The sequence below is a fragment of the Cucurbita pepo genome, chromosome 10 (genome assembly GCF_057944985.1).
Source record: "Cucurbita pepo subsp. pepo isolate OVF chromosome 10, ASM5794498v1, whole genome shotgun sequence".
In the NCBI taxonomy this organism is placed as follows: Eukaryota; Viridiplantae; Streptophyta; class Magnoliopsida; order Cucurbitales; family Cucurbitaceae; genus Cucurbita; species Cucurbita pepo.
The window spans coordinates 4,126,128-4,140,567 of NC_141807.1; the positions used below are offsets into that span (position 1 = coordinate 4,126,128).

General features: G+C 35.0%; 2 protein-coding genes across 7 annotated transcripts; both read right to left on the reverse strand.

Annotated features, from left to right (window-relative positions):
* Positions 1–486: 486 nt before the first annotated feature.
* LOC111804384 (calcineurin B-like protein 3) lies at positions 487–4,952 on the reverse strand. 3 transcript variants are annotated; one of them, XM_023689167.2, is made up of 9 exons: positions 4,815–4,952; positions 4,074–4,228; positions 3,747–3,829; positions 3,554–3,613; positions 2,817–2,925; positions 2,539–2,591; positions 1,827–1,907; positions 1,082–1,194; positions 487–790 (listed from the first exon to the last, which is right to left on the reverse strand). In XM_023689167.2, the coding sequence occupies exons 2-9, from the start codon at positions 4,195–4,197 to the stop codon at positions 733–735; spliced, it is 681 nt and encodes a 226-aa protein (XP_023544935.1). In that variant the 5' UTR covers positions 4,198–4,228; positions 4,815–4,952; the 3' UTR covers positions 487–732. The 3 variants fall into 3 exon arrangements, with proteins under 3 accessions (XP_023544935.1, XP_023544936.1, XP_023544937.1); XM_023689168.2 differs by having other exon boundaries at positions 4,751–4,903; XM_023689169.2 differs by lacking the exon at positions 4,815–4,952 and adding an exon at positions 4,536–4,683.
* A 1,106-nt stretch (positions 4,953–6,058) lies between these two features.
* Positions 6,059–10,477, reverse strand: LOC111803590 (BTB/POZ domain-containing protein At5g47800). Of its 4 annotated transcripts, none has more exons than XM_023688071.2 (6): positions 9,881–10,477; positions 8,565–8,676; positions 8,420–8,489; positions 7,852–8,250; positions 6,825–7,565; positions 6,059–6,742 (listed from the first exon to the last, which is right to left on the reverse strand). In XM_023688071.2, the coding sequence occupies exons 2-6, from the start codon at positions 8,621–8,623 to the stop codon at positions 6,263–6,265; spliced, it is 1,749 nt and encodes a 582-aa protein (XP_023543839.2). In that variant the 5' UTR covers positions 8,624–8,676; positions 9,881–10,477; the 3' UTR covers positions 6,059–6,262. The 4 variants fall into 4 exon arrangements, with proteins under 4 accessions (XP_023543839.2, XP_023543841.2, XP_023543840.2 ...); XM_023688073.2 differs by lacking the exon at positions 9,881–10,477 and adding an exon at positions 9,464–9,639; XM_023688072.2 differs by lacking the exon at positions 9,881–10,477 and adding an exon at positions 9,191–9,442.
* Between the last annotated feature and the right edge of the window lie 3,963 nt (positions 10,478–14,440).

Below are 14,440 nucleotides of genomic sequence, written 5' to 3' on the forward strand. Positions count from 1 at the left end.
AAACGCATATCTTAGTATTATTAAAATATAGAAATTAAGAGACTAAATTCAAACCTTTGGTGATACAAAAATTTTAAATAACTTTTTAAAATTTATTAAAATTCCATTGAAACCTAGTCATATTTAACACATAATCTTCCATACGAAAAACGAAATCGACATTTTAAACTATTATAATTATATTTAATAATAAATAACAAAACAATAGAATTACTATAGCCACTCATATTCTTCTAGTGTTAAGCAACAATTACATTACGTATAAAGATATTACTGATTACAACTTCAATATTCATGATATAGAATATCGATAAATTCAAATAATAATTGATAATACTGCTGATTATTGGTTGAATGAAATGCAGCCCAAAAACAAGCCATAACGATAATCACTTTCATGTTCGTACCGCCATCACATTTAGAAATTGAACTGATGAGTTTAGAGAAGAAACAAAAAAAAAAAAAAAAAATGTACAAAGCAAAACGTAAAAAATACAAAAATACACATTAACATCACAAGCCTAACTACAATTTATACTCAGAATTTTGCTCAACTGGGCTCTGATTCACAAAGGAGATGCGAGCAGGACAGGAAACTTCCCATTTTCGTTCAACAAAAAGAAAGAAAGAAAGAAGGAAACAACTGCAATCACATCATTCAAATTTAAAACAAAACTTGCAAGTAAACAGACATTTGACCTGTACCAAGGAAACTCCACAATGAGAGACGTCTCACGTATCATCAACTTGCGAGTGAAACACGAAACTGGGGAACGTGGTCGTGATATCCCTGCCAGTGCCAACACAAAGAGATTAGAACAATTTTGCAATAGAGTGGGGACAAGATGAACCAAAACAGCTAGTCAGCCAATCTCATCTCACGCAGAAAGTGTTTTAAAACACTTTCAGCAATCACTTCAAAAGAAAAGTGATTAAATGCTTAGAAATCCTAAGTGTTTCGTCAAAAAGTACGTTTCGTTCCACTACAAATTTTGAAAAATAAAACGCATTTAGTCCTTCTATAAACACTCTAAACACCCTCTTGGTTGATGGGGAAAGTTAGAAAATACAGCTCACTCACTTGAGATATTGGAGTGTCATATTCTTCAAAAGGGATGGATGCCTCATAACAAGGTTTCGCCACTCTTCCTTGTCAATCTTACCATCGTGTTTTGTGTCAGCTTCTTCGAATGTCTGCATAATTAGGAGACATCCAGTTATAATTTCAAAAACAGAAACACATCTGCAGCCACTTAAGCTATAGCTTAATTTTAATAGACAGCACAAAAAATTGCACCTGATAGACACATGCAACAAAGGAAGCATCGATAGAACAAAAATAGTCAAAAACTCCAAAGGTATAAATTCTAATGAAATGCTTTACACTTTTATCAATGTTTTCTCTTGTCAATATAAAAGAAAATCCCTTTAGAAGACAGGACCGAGAAGGCATCTGCTAGAGTACAGCTTCGTATTGTTTCTTGAGTCTAAATTATTATGTATTTTGAAAATCTCACATATTTTCTCCCACTCAAGATTGGCACTTAGATATTAGGAAGCAGTAACCAATAGTGACATGTTATGTATCAAAAAAGTAAGTGTTGACATATCAATCAACTATAACTCAGCAGGTCTAGAATCAAAGTAGTGAAAAACAAAACATCGATAGAAAAAGTGTGACATTCAGCAGATTGGACAATTGAAAGTTAAAAGGCCCAATAGTTAAATAATATTGAAGGTAATGCAATAGAAAGCCACTATTATTCCCTTACAGTTGACTACAAAAACACTAAATGTGTCAGAAGTAAATAGATTACGAAGAGAACCTTATCGATGATACTTTCTATAACATCATCTGACAAATTCATGCCAGATTCAGCAAGCGTAGCCACAACCATCTGCTTTACCTACACAACATTTTATTGTATAAAAGACTACAATTATTGAGCAAACCATTTCGGGAATAGTAACCATGTGGCAATAGTACGATAGTATAGAACATGGAGGGATTCAAAAAAAAATTATTTAACCCAACCTCATTGAAAAACCATAAACTTTAAGTGGAATAATCTTCATCAATGCAATCTGACATTTCAATTTTAACTCGAAGAATAAAATTAAAGATTTCCAACACTGTAATGGCATCGGCTGTTGGCTGTCATGAAACAAGTCTATGCCTAGAAACTAGAAACTACAAAGTCAACAACCCAACAATCAAACTTCAATTCCAACCATTTCTGATCATATAGCAGCAAAGAAGAAAAAAAAAATTGACTTATTTAGCTGACGTACTAAGAAGAATTAAAAACTGGATTTTATCAAAAGAATCGGGCATCCTTCTCTAATAGATCCAAGGGGGTAGACGATAAAATGCATAATGACAGTCTTTACAGATCAATTGGCATCATCTATGTAAAATGTTCCCAAACAATCATCCATTAAAAAGGGTAGCCTGATATAACAATCAGTTTGAAAGTGGTCAGCATCCATGCAATGTTATTGTTCAAATAAGGATAAAGAAGGCATTGGTGAAGTTACCTCCTGTCTCTCAATAAAACCTTGCTGTTTAAGATCGTATAATTGGAATGAAACTGCAAATTATTATCAACATGAGATCACAAGATAATCAAACCAGAATGATAAGAAAAGGTAACACCAAGAAATTAACTCCAACAACCATAAAACACCATTAGCTGCTTTCCCTTTCTAATGGAATGTACATAATAGAACAGAGGGATACAACCATGAATAAAATATAATAGTGTAATAGTTACCTTGGTAGAGGTACATGTGAAAAATTGACATTAAAAACTTACACTCAATTTTATCATCAATGGGGGCATTCGGGTGAAAGACAGAAAGAGCCCGTGCAAATTCTTCAAAATCAAGTATCCCATTGTGCTTTGTGTCAAACAGGTCAAAAACCTATAACGTTGCATTACAGAAGTTGTTAGTGGTAAAATCCTGCAATCAGCTAGCAAAGAGTGCAACATTTGGTACCAGGCAATTTGACAAGATAATAAAGTGCTAAAATAGTGTATACACCAGTTCTCAGGAAGCACAAACCAAACCCCCATACAAACAATTCGAAAAGAATGTGATTAAAACAGGAAACTTGAATTGTTCTCTAGTCTTTTTTAATAGTTCTAACTGATTGAACCACAGATATGCAGGCATATAACTACTGTTCTGAAAACACAACGATGACAACAAGCACACACGCATTTTGGAAGGTAACTAGTCCAAAAGAATTGCTAAATATAAAAAGTAAAGCAATGAGAAACCTAGCAAACTGACAAAGTAATCAAGTATATTTCCATCAAATGACACATAGTGGTCACACTGCATAACTTTATTCATAAAAATGTATGACTAGATACCTTAATTTCAATTATTTATATGCAGGAACTGGAGATTGATTAGAATCTTAGGACCATTTAACTTCATTGGTAGGTAAAAGAATCAAATAAAATATAAAGGGCCGTCCAGGCCAGTCAAATTATAGTGGGTATGGAAATAGAACCAAAGGTTCAATTGTAAATGATAAGGTTACCCTATCTGCAAATAAGCTCTCTTTTTTGTTTGTTTTGAACAGTGCCAATTGAAATTCTTCCTGCAGTAAAATACAGAGAGAGAGTCAGAACAAAGCAAGAGAAAGTCTAGCTCAAACATGAACAGAGTACCTTCTTGCAACACGATTTAAAACACAACATTAATGGGGAACTAATTAAAATAATGAAATAAACCTTATTTATCAGCCCATCATCAATCACTGCACTACTGATCTTCTTAAACAGTTCGTACAATGCCTCTATTTCACTTACACTGACTGCGATAGAGAAAACAAACAGCTTATGACTGCCAAAATTTACAAGCAAATAAAAGAGTGAAGGTCTTATCAACACAAATGAATCCAGTATGGAACAAAAGGGAAGAACAATAAAAAAAACAAAGACAAGTACAAATTACTTAACATATGAAAAATAAGATAAGAAATCAAATCGAATATCCACGCCAATAAATCAGAAAGATGATAGTGTCAGGCATCAAGACTGAAAATTCTAGAAACATACATACTGTCTCCCTTGCAAGAGCCTCAGGATCTTGAAGGCCCCTGGGTCGCCTAGACGTATCTGCATCACAGCAGGTCGCTACAGCAGCGCAGAAATGCCTTATTCCCTCTAGGCATTGAACCATGTTCTTTTACAGATGTCAAAACACTCCATACCTGCGCCAAAAATTAGTAAAAAAAAATATTTGAACAATTTTGTTCAAACAAGCTCACGGACTAAAGAACACGACAATTAATCACGGCACCTCTTCACTACACAGCATGATTTCATAAACAGACGATTTATCATTGCAAAATAATAATAATAATAATAATAATTAATGACAATTTTTACGATTCAGATAGCTAAAAAAATTTATCCTCCATTTCCAAATCAACATCAACTTCTCATCAGTAAAGCAACGTCAAAGCAATGAATCTTGTTGAATAATAACCAAAATGAAAATAAACGAGACCGAATTACAATTTCATTCAAATATTCCCTAAACGCAATGCCAATCACGATAGCGAACAAATCCGATATAAGGAACAATCCAAGACGGAAGCCTCTCAATCAGAAAAAGAACACAATCGATCGAGCAGTAACATGTTGCAGAAAACTAGGGTTTCAAAGCAAAACTAAGAACTAAAAAAAAAAAAGATTGCATTAATAACGCCAAAAAGGAAACGAGAAATCACCATCACAAAAGGCTGGAAAGGAAGATGAACACAGCGAAAGAGAGTAGGGATCTTCTCGTTTTACCTTTAAAAAATCCGGAGAGAGAAACCGTTGCAGGTTGAAGGCGAATTTGAGTCGTGATTCTGATCCATGGCTAACTAATCCTCCTTTTCCTCAAAAATCAAGTTTTGTATTAATACAGAGTAAATTCCAGTTTTTATTTTTATTTTTATTTTTATTTTTTTTTTTATTACATTATAGAAAAATAAATATTTTTTAATTTAAATGATTAAAGATAATAATAACGTGTATTTTGTGAAATGTTTTGGAGGGACTGTTATTTAATTAACATAAATAAAATTGGAAATATTATATTGTTGAAAATTATTTTTAAAGAAAATAATTAGTTTTTCTTTTAAATAATTATTAACATTTATATTTTTATTATAACTATTTACCATATTCAAATTTCTCTTTCTACCTTAATTTTATTCTATTTTAATTATGAAATTTTTTAATAAATTTTAAATTTATAAAAATCATATTTACACTTCTAAGTTAATAATTCTTTTAATCAATAGTTAAGTAATCATTTTCACAATTTTTTAAGGAAACATTGATAGGGATTAGTTTTCTTTTCTTTTTTAAATAATAATAATAAATAATGTAAAGATTTATTAAATAGTAAATTTACTAAAATTAGAATGCAATAACCAATATGGAATCAGACACAAATTAATCAAAATAATTTTATAACATAAAAGCCACTAAATTTATATTTAATGTTTAAATTGATTTTAAGTTAAAATATTTTGTATACTTTCTGTTCCAATCCATTTTAATCCTTATATATTAATTGCATTTTTTTTCTAATTTTGACATAAAAGAATAATTAAAGTAGTTTTTTTTACGTATAATTTTTTTAAACGGATTATTTCTATTGTTTTTTTAATTTTAGGATAATTCTTGTATTTTAAGTAATGAATTGGGTATTTAATTGTCTTTAATTATATGAAATTATTAAACTATGCCAGATGTTATAATTCTCGTGAAATTATTAAATTATGTTAGGAAGTTGCAATTTTGAATTTGCTCATTTGAATGGTTATAAATTAATTTAAGTTCGTGAACCTTTAATATATTTTATATGTTGTTTTATTGAATAATCATGAATCGTAAATAAATAAAAAAAAAAATTTAAAAAGTAATTTTTTTAGCAAGAATAGAGGACTAGGTTGAGTTGTGAAAAAATTTCGGGTTGGTCCAAAAAAATTCCCTCAACTCAACCCGACTCATGTACACCCCTATAACATTCTTGACACGTAGTGTTTCACACAAGAAATGGGATATTATTACAGTTTAATAGATAGAAATTTTGTGATTGCCCAATTGACAAAGAGTTGCCTATATTAAAAGCTATGAAGAACATGTTTTTGAGCATTAGATCTAGAACAGTAGAACAGAAATGAAACCATAATAGAAAAAAAATAAATAAACAAACTGCGTTGAAAAAAAATGGTGTCTTTTGATGTTCATCTTTTTACCTGTCTTTGTTCACCACCATGATCTGATCTGCTCCCCTTTGGTACCATCTTCTTAGACTCTGACTTGCTCAACGATTTGATTTCCCTGCTCATCTCTCTAGTCCTACTACTCTTCACAGACTTCACATCAAATTCTGATCTATCATCTTTCATTTCCTTCTCAGCCGCCGGCAGCAGCTTCACATCTGTTCTTCTTGTTCTATGTCCATCCCTCTCACTGATTTCAGAGAAGCCAGTTCGGTCTCTCGCTTCTTTCTCGACACCATTGTCGATATCTGGTTTCAGCTTACCGTGATTGTCAGTGGTGATTGCTGCCTGTTCTTGATCAAAGAACAGGACCTGCACAACAGTCCTCAAGGGTAATCGCTCGTTCTTAACAGCATGGGCGCGGACTTCTGATGATAACTTTTGGCAGTCTAGAATTCGACAAAGGCGCTTTTTATCCGCCTTGCTCAAATCAGGGTGTTCCTGCTTGCCATTAGAACATGTTTTACCAATCAATGAAGTAAGAGATGTCATAAGGTAGCTAAACTATTTGATAATATGTTACCTTGAGATACATGTTTATGGCTTTGTAAAGATCGTCATGGTTTGGGCGAGCGATATCTGGCAGGGCTTCGACGAGTTGTATCACTTTAGATACGGGCATATTGATATCCATCACAACAACTCGAAGATATGAATCGACAAGCTTCCCCACCTTTCTAATATATCTCAAGAAATGGCTGTTTTCTGCAGCCCCAGAGTATTGCCTTCGCCAAAGCGCACGAAGACATTCCAACACAGCCACAACTGAGTCAACATCATAGAAGTGTGTATTGGAGGTTGACTGTGAAGGAAAGAGCAAGTCACTCACTTTTGCCTCCTCAAACTGCAGACTCGATCTCCGGATTAGTTCAGTTTTTGTCGTTGATGACACGGCGAGATAGTTTGCTATGTTAAGGAGTCTGAGCAAGAAGCCAACTGAAACCGATCCACGATCTGAAGGAATCATGCCGACTATTTTCTCGAGAATTTGTCGATTCTTTTCCAGATCTTCTTTGCTCTTTGTAATCTTCGTCTCTGAAGGCTTGACATTTGCAGTGTCAGGTAGCCAACGACAGGCATAGACGTGCAGGGCTTCTCCAATAAGTTGTGGTGGTAGAATGTATGTAGATCTAACAGCCAAAATTATGCAGCGAAACAATTCGATGTCGAGATCTGACAAATCCTCAGTCCACCAATCTTTTGGGACACTTTGACTGTTCTTTTTCGTGTAACCTGGTCTTGTATAAGTGTAGGACCATGATACCTGCAAGGAATCATCTTATGTCAGTAGCTGATTCAAAGACCGCTAGCAGATATTGTCCTATTTGGACTTTTCCTCGAGATTTTTAAAACGTGTCTACTAGGGAGAGGTATCCACGTCCTTATAAGGAATGTTTCGTTCCCCACCCCAAACAACGTGGGATCTCACAGTATTGAACACTCATTCTTGAACTATTCAATGAATAAACTAATGGTTGTACTAAATCAATAACTTCGAATTTTGGGGCTAATTATGCTTCAACATTAAGAAAGTAAGAATACTGATTAACCTTCGAGTGTGGTGTTAGGATTTTTTCGACAATTGAATCGATGCACTTTCGGACAATTCCAAGATTCTCAGACCATTCAGGTAACTTCAGTGTGCTTTGTAGGGTAACAATGGAATCCTTCCAGCCAACAAGAATGCATGAGTGGAGGAAAGCCTCGAGCTTCAGAACAAGATTGCCCTTCTCCACTGCCTCAGTCATGCGGAGGAACTTAGCAGCACATAATGCGGGTACGAGATTATGGGCACTGATATTAATGGTCATGCCATAACAAAACTTAGCACAGAGTTCAAATGCTTCTGCACCTCCGGGAACATCATGAAGCTCAATAGTGGCAATGTTAGAATCTCCCAACTCAGGGCAGAGATGTTGCAAGAGGCCACACTTTGGTAGAAGCTGAAACTGTAAGCAAACCAGAAAATAAAAAATCCGGGTAAACAGAAAATCCCATCTTTTTTTGGAGTTAAAAGATCATATCAAGAAAATAAAAGCTACATAACGAGTGAAATGTGTAGGTATAAGAGCTTAGATATGTCATCCTCAATTATGAAACATAACGTCGAGGCACTACCTTGTGGAGAAGGTAACTAACGTTGTCGATGCATATAACAATATTGCCAGGGACATCGGAAAGAACCGTCCTGCAGTGTAACCAATACGTGTTTAGTCAAGCAAGTTTGAGTGTTCGTTCTTGGAGGGTGATTCTGAAATGATACCTGGTAGCTGCTTCTGAGTAGAAGGAGTCAGGCCTCGTTCCCAATTTCATAAACTTCATTTCTACAATTGCCTTTTCTTTTCATCAGTCTCCGGTATTTAACTACAGAGCCCCTTCCATATACAAAAAGCTACAGTCAATTCTCAACTACGTTGGCTGAATGAGGTATTATAATAAAGAACAGCCAACAACAGTTTGCTATTGCAGTTATCTGTGCTCTACAGTACAAAATGCATAGAACAATGGAATACAATGATTTGAATATGATCTAAACTGTTCTAAACCAACCAGATTCATTGGCATGTACTGCAAAATAAATGCGAGAGTGAAAAATAGTGGCTGTGTGCAGCGGATATCACATTTTTCTACAGAAATGTTGGTAACATTAAGTAAAGAAGAAACTAAAAACATGTGGTTATAGGCAATCCAGCTATGAAAAACGGAAACTAAGAAGAATTAGAACCAATTGGAAGAACAACGGCCAGAACAGTCCAACTTCGAAGAGGTCACAATGGAGGAAAATGACTAAATTGATGCAGGAGCATTGCATTAAGAACCAAACAACAAACATGTATCGACCCAATTATAAAAACAGAAGAAACAAGACTTCAAAACTTCAAAACTTACAAAAAGAAGAGACGATAAGAGAGGAAAAAGGAATATGGACTTTAAACAAGTGAAAAGGAGAACGGTAAGTCCAAAAAAGTGCAATGCTACTGTTGCTCCAAAAAAGGAGAACGGAGGAAAAGAATCCAGTATCCTTGTTATAACACCTATAAGACAAGAGAAAATGCCTTCCCACAATTGATTATTCGCAATCTGACTTAGCAATAAATCAAAGATTGCGTTTTCACAGACAAATGGTGTTAAACAGTGGGTTACAGAGAGATATCTCATTACTTTTCCAGAAGAAAAAGTTCTCTGAGGTTCTTCTCTCAAAGGGATATACAGTCATATACGGAATATGCGCGTTGTAAGTCCATGCTTTTCTTTTCTTTTCTTTTCTTTTCAATGTTGATTTGATAGATTCTCGACAAAGTTTTTGCTTTGTTCTGTTTTGTCCATACTCTATTGGAAACATTCTGAAAACGTCCAGACCAAGCATAGTAAGATTAAAGGTATTTTCTGTGTAAAACAGAAGAAAAATGGAAGGTATCTCAGCTTAATTGAAGATTCAATTAAAGTAAATGGGTTTTGTTTAAAACCCACTTACTTTACTTTACTAATCGACCAAATTCACAAGTCCAATTCCAGCAAGAAGAAGAGATGAGAGCTCACAAATTAAATCTATCAAAAAGAAGAGATAAGAACATTTACCAATTCCAGAAAAAAGGAAAGCGAACAGGAAAAGCTGCAGAAGCACCAAACAAAGCCCCAAGTGATCGGACGAAACAGCTGAAAAAGCTTTTCTGATTCAGATTCAACAACACAGCGCCATATGTTATGATGCAGAAGATGAGAATGGCTCAATGGTGAAAAGGGTTTGGGAATCAGAAGCTGATTTATTCAGATTTTATGATGGAAAAAATGGGTGTTAAAAATCTACTGGTGAGGCACGCCAAGTAAAGGCAAATTGGGTATTGAGTGCATGGGGACAAGGAGAGGGACATGGGTTTGGAATCTCCTGATTAGTCAACCTAGTAATAATCTAACGCAACGCTATCATTAACCGCTTGAAGATATACAGAACGGAAATGTAATGAAAAAGTTAGAGCAAAATGGTGTTCTGATCCATGATTGAATCAACAAATAAATCATGCATAATCAAGATCAAGAACATTGATATGCACTGAAATAATTCACATATACAGAGAATAGTTCTCGTTGATCTACTACAGAAATTAAGCTCAATTTGAAACGGAATCGAATCGAGATTATAAAGTGCGACAGGGAAAAACAAAAACGAAAACAAATTGCGGAGGTGGGGTTAGGGCTTTGGGATTTAATGCTCTATAGCTAAGAGAGGGAAAAAGGGAGTTTACTGGGTCCCTGTGATTCTGGAGATTGAAAGATCGCCAATGGCAGCCTTCATCATGATTCCCCCCACTATCTCCGCTGATTCTTCTTCCATTAATCGCTGGTTGGTTCTTGTTGATCTGCATGTCGGCCACGTGTCGCCGGATTTATCACTCTGACGTTGGATTACTCTTCCTTTTGTTGGTGGTTTCGGAGGCCAATCACAGACAACTCTCTCTCTTTCTTTTCAACTTGTGTCGCCTAATTTCTCCATGCGCGCGCGGAACTGCCGCATCGCCGCCTGCCCGCAGTCGACGACGGTCATTTTCCCGCGGCGGCGTGAACTTCGTGCAGAACAACCCCTTTCCATCGTCTTTCTCACAATTTCATCATTGATTTGATCGCTCAAAATCATGGAAGCTTGCAGAATTCAAATTCTATTTACGTATTCCATGACCCACCGATTCTATTTTTAATTTTTTCATTATTTAATTTGATTATTGCAACTTAGGTGCTACCCTAAAATTCATAGGGAAATTAGGCTTTATAGTTTTGACTCAAACCATGTCTCTTATTTTGTAATATTTTATAATTTTTATGATTTTTGCCTCTTCAAAAAATTATTAAAGCATCATATAATGTAACAATATTTACCGACATTAATATATTTTGCAACATATAATGTTATTTTTATTATGAGATGTCCGAACATCCATAGAAATAATTTCATAACAATGTCCTTGTAACCGTCCAGATAGATTTTGTTCTCTTTTGGACTTTCCCTTGACTTTTAAAATGCGTCTTGTAATGGAAGGTTTTCATACCATTATAAATGGTGGTTTGTTCTCCTCCCCAACAAATGTGGGACATCACAGTAGCACATCGTCCGGTGGTCTAACTCTGAGGCGTTACAAATGGTATCAGAGCCAGACACCGAACGATGTGCTAGCCTTCTCGTTGTTCCCCGAAGGGGGGAAGACACGAGGCGGTATGCCAGTAAAGACATTGGGCCCCAAACGGGAGTGGATTTGGAGGGAGTCCCACATCGATTGGAGAAAGAAACGAGTGTCAGCAAGGACACTGGGCCCCGAAGGGGGGGTGGGTTGTGATGTCCTACATTGGTTGGGGAAGAGAACAAAACACCCTTCATAAGGATATGGAAACCTTTTCCTAGAAGACGCGTTTTAAAGACTTGAGGGGAAGCCCGAAAGGAAAAGTCCAAAGAGAACAATATCGGCTAGCGGTGAGCCTGAATCGTTACCGTCCTTATCTTTTTTTATAGGCGTAATTTTAACTTTTTTATTTTTTTTTTAATTTTTTCATCGATATTATAATATTTTAATTAATTGAGAATTACCGGAGTTAATTCTTGCATTATTTTTATTTTCCCTCATTTACTCTTCGATCTTCGTGGCTACAACATTCGCTACTTTCTCTTTATTGAGTTCGCCACCACCTACCACAACTGCCTTGAGTAGGTCCACTCATAGACTAGTTTTGCTCGGGTGGGTGGCTATTGCATCGACCAGTAACGTTTATAACAAAAATTCTACATTATTATTGATATCATTTTTCGTTACCTAACAACGATTAATTTAATTTTATTTATTTAAAATAAATTTTTAAAATTTATGTGACCCGTTTAAAAGTTTATCCTTATAATTACTATTAATGTTTTTCTAAAGAAAAATGGTTCCACTTGGTTTGCGTATCATAATTAATTGTTTCACATTAATGATTTAGCTTTGCTTATGTTGTTTTTTTAAAAATTAATTATTTAAAATATTTTTACTTTATATTTTTTAAATATATTTAACTCCAACGTGACCAAATAATATAATATTAATAAATTTAATGTACCATTTATAATTAATTATATCAGCAATGATGACTAAAAAATACTTAAAAGAACTTAAATTCGCTACACTTTATAGATAAGCATGTTTTACGTAGAGCAACACTATGTTGGGTGACCTCCTATGAATTTTTTTAGAAGCACGTAAGTGAGGATAAAACATGATAGAAGGACTCGTGTTGGTTTGTGGGATTAGTGTTTACTCTTAAGAAGCGATGAGTAGGTAACGTGACCATGCAATGTTTAGGGCATCAGGTGTCGAGTTCGGGACATGGGACATTATTAGCATTTCAAAGGATTGAATCCCGAACATATTTAGTGAGATTTTATCAATAACACGAATAAAAAAAAAAAAAGATTTGGATTGGTGGGGGGCAACCACATAACATTGTCTGGCTCATTGGGGTATCACTTGGAATTGGGTGCTTTAAGCCTTTAACTTTAAGGAAGAAAAAAGGGGCCCTTCTCCAACAAACTCTTAATCAAATTAATTAAAGTGAGATTATATTTGGTTTCCTTTAATTAATGCTTTATTACCAACCCGCTCCCTAATTAATTAATGCACCCTAGTCATGTTTCTAAATACCAATTAGTGATGCCTTCCCCTAATTTTTATTCGCTTTCTGCTCGATGTTTTGAATAAAGGTTTGAACGAGTCTCGTTTAAGTTGTTTTTATATATTTGTTGATACGAACGGATTGATGTATGGACTGGAAGGGTAGAAGGGTCATGATCTCAAAATTCTACGAAGATTAACGGAAATTTTGGCTGTGATTTGATTAGTTAAGGATCTGTAATCTCGACTAAAAACCCAAAAGTTTGATTCTTCGTGTGAATGTTGTTAAACTTAAAAAACGAACAAATTTTGCTTAGAGCGAGCTTTGGAGTACTAGAAATAAAAAGTTCGAACTCATATATTTTGAGTTCGACGATATTCGAGCATATTTAATTATAGTTATAACAATATGCGATATAAAAATTCATAGTAAAAATCATGTAACAGCCAAGTCTATTAGTAGCAGATATTATTCGCAATAGTATATGTGATGTCCCACATTGGTTTGGGAGGAGAACAAACCATATTTATAAGGGTGTGGAAACCTTCCCCTACCAGACGCGTTTTAAAGCCTTGAGGGGAAATCCAAAAGGAAAAGTTCAAAGAAGACAATATTTACTAGCGGTGGATCTGGGTAATTATAAATGGTATTAGAGCCCGACACCGGACGATGTGCCAGCCTTCTCGCTGTTCCCCGAAGGGGGTAGACACGAGGCGGTGTGCTAGTAAGGGGGGTGGATTTGGGGGTGGTCCCACATCGATTGGAGGAAGAAAAGAGTGCCAGCGAGGACGCTGGGCCTCGAAGGGGGGTGGATTGTGATGTCCCACATTGGTTGGGGAGGAAAACAAACCACCATTTATAAGGGTGTGGAGACGCGTTTTAAAGTCTCGAGGGTTTATAGTTTTAAAATACCTCGGATTTTTAAAATCCTCTACCAGAAAGAGGTTTTCACACCCTTATAAGCAATACTTCGTTCCTTTCTCCAACAAATGTTGGATCTCACAGCTGATACACCGTATGGTGTCGGTCTCTAATACCATTTGTAACAGTCCAAGTTTACTGCCAAATATTGTCCGCTTTTGCCTGTTACCTATCGTCGTCAACCTCCCGATTTTAAAACGTATCTTTTAGGGAGAGATTTCCACACCTTTACAAAGAATGCTTCGTTCTCCTCTCTAATCGATGTTAGATCTCACATACTTGAAAAAAAATATAGACACATAGAGTCATGCCTTGATGACGACGACGACGATGATGATAATAATAATAATAATAATAGAAATGAATCAATCGTTTTGGAGAAGATTAATCCAATGATCAAACTCGATCGTGAAATAACCATAGCTTATGAATCAAATTTAATAAACTACCATGATTGAATTATTGGAAATACTCTTTCTAGGCCATACTTTTAGGACTTTAATTTATAATTTATTCTCCACATTAATTTTTTTAAGAAATTTTAAATTAAATTACAGCATCATAAAATATGGACTATTTAAATTTGAA

Coding starts and splice junctions, on each gene's coding strand:
- LOC111804384 (XM_023689167.2), bottom strand. CDS start 4,197: ATGGTTCAATGCCTAGAGGGAATAAGGCATTTCTGCGCTGCTGTAGCG. Junction 3,830..4,073: donor TCTTGCAAGGGAGACAGTAT/GTATGTTTCTAG, acceptor TCTCTATCGCAG/TCAGTGTAAGTGAAATAGAG. Junction 791..1,081: donor ATGACACTCCAATATCTCAA/GTGAGTGAGCTG, acceptor TGGCACTGGCAG/GGATATCACGACCACGTTCC.
- LOC111803590 (XM_023688071.2), bottom strand. CDS start 8,623: ATGAAGTTTATGAAATTGGGAACGAGGCCTGACTCCTTCTACTCAGAA. Junction 8,490..8,564: donor TACTCAGAAGCAGCTACCAG/GTATCATTTCAG, acceptor GTTACACTGCAG/GACGGTTCTTTCCGATGTCC. Junction 7,566..7,851: donor TCCTAACACCACACTCGAAG/GTTAATCAGTAT, acceptor GATTCCTTGCAG/GTATCATGGTCCTACACTTA.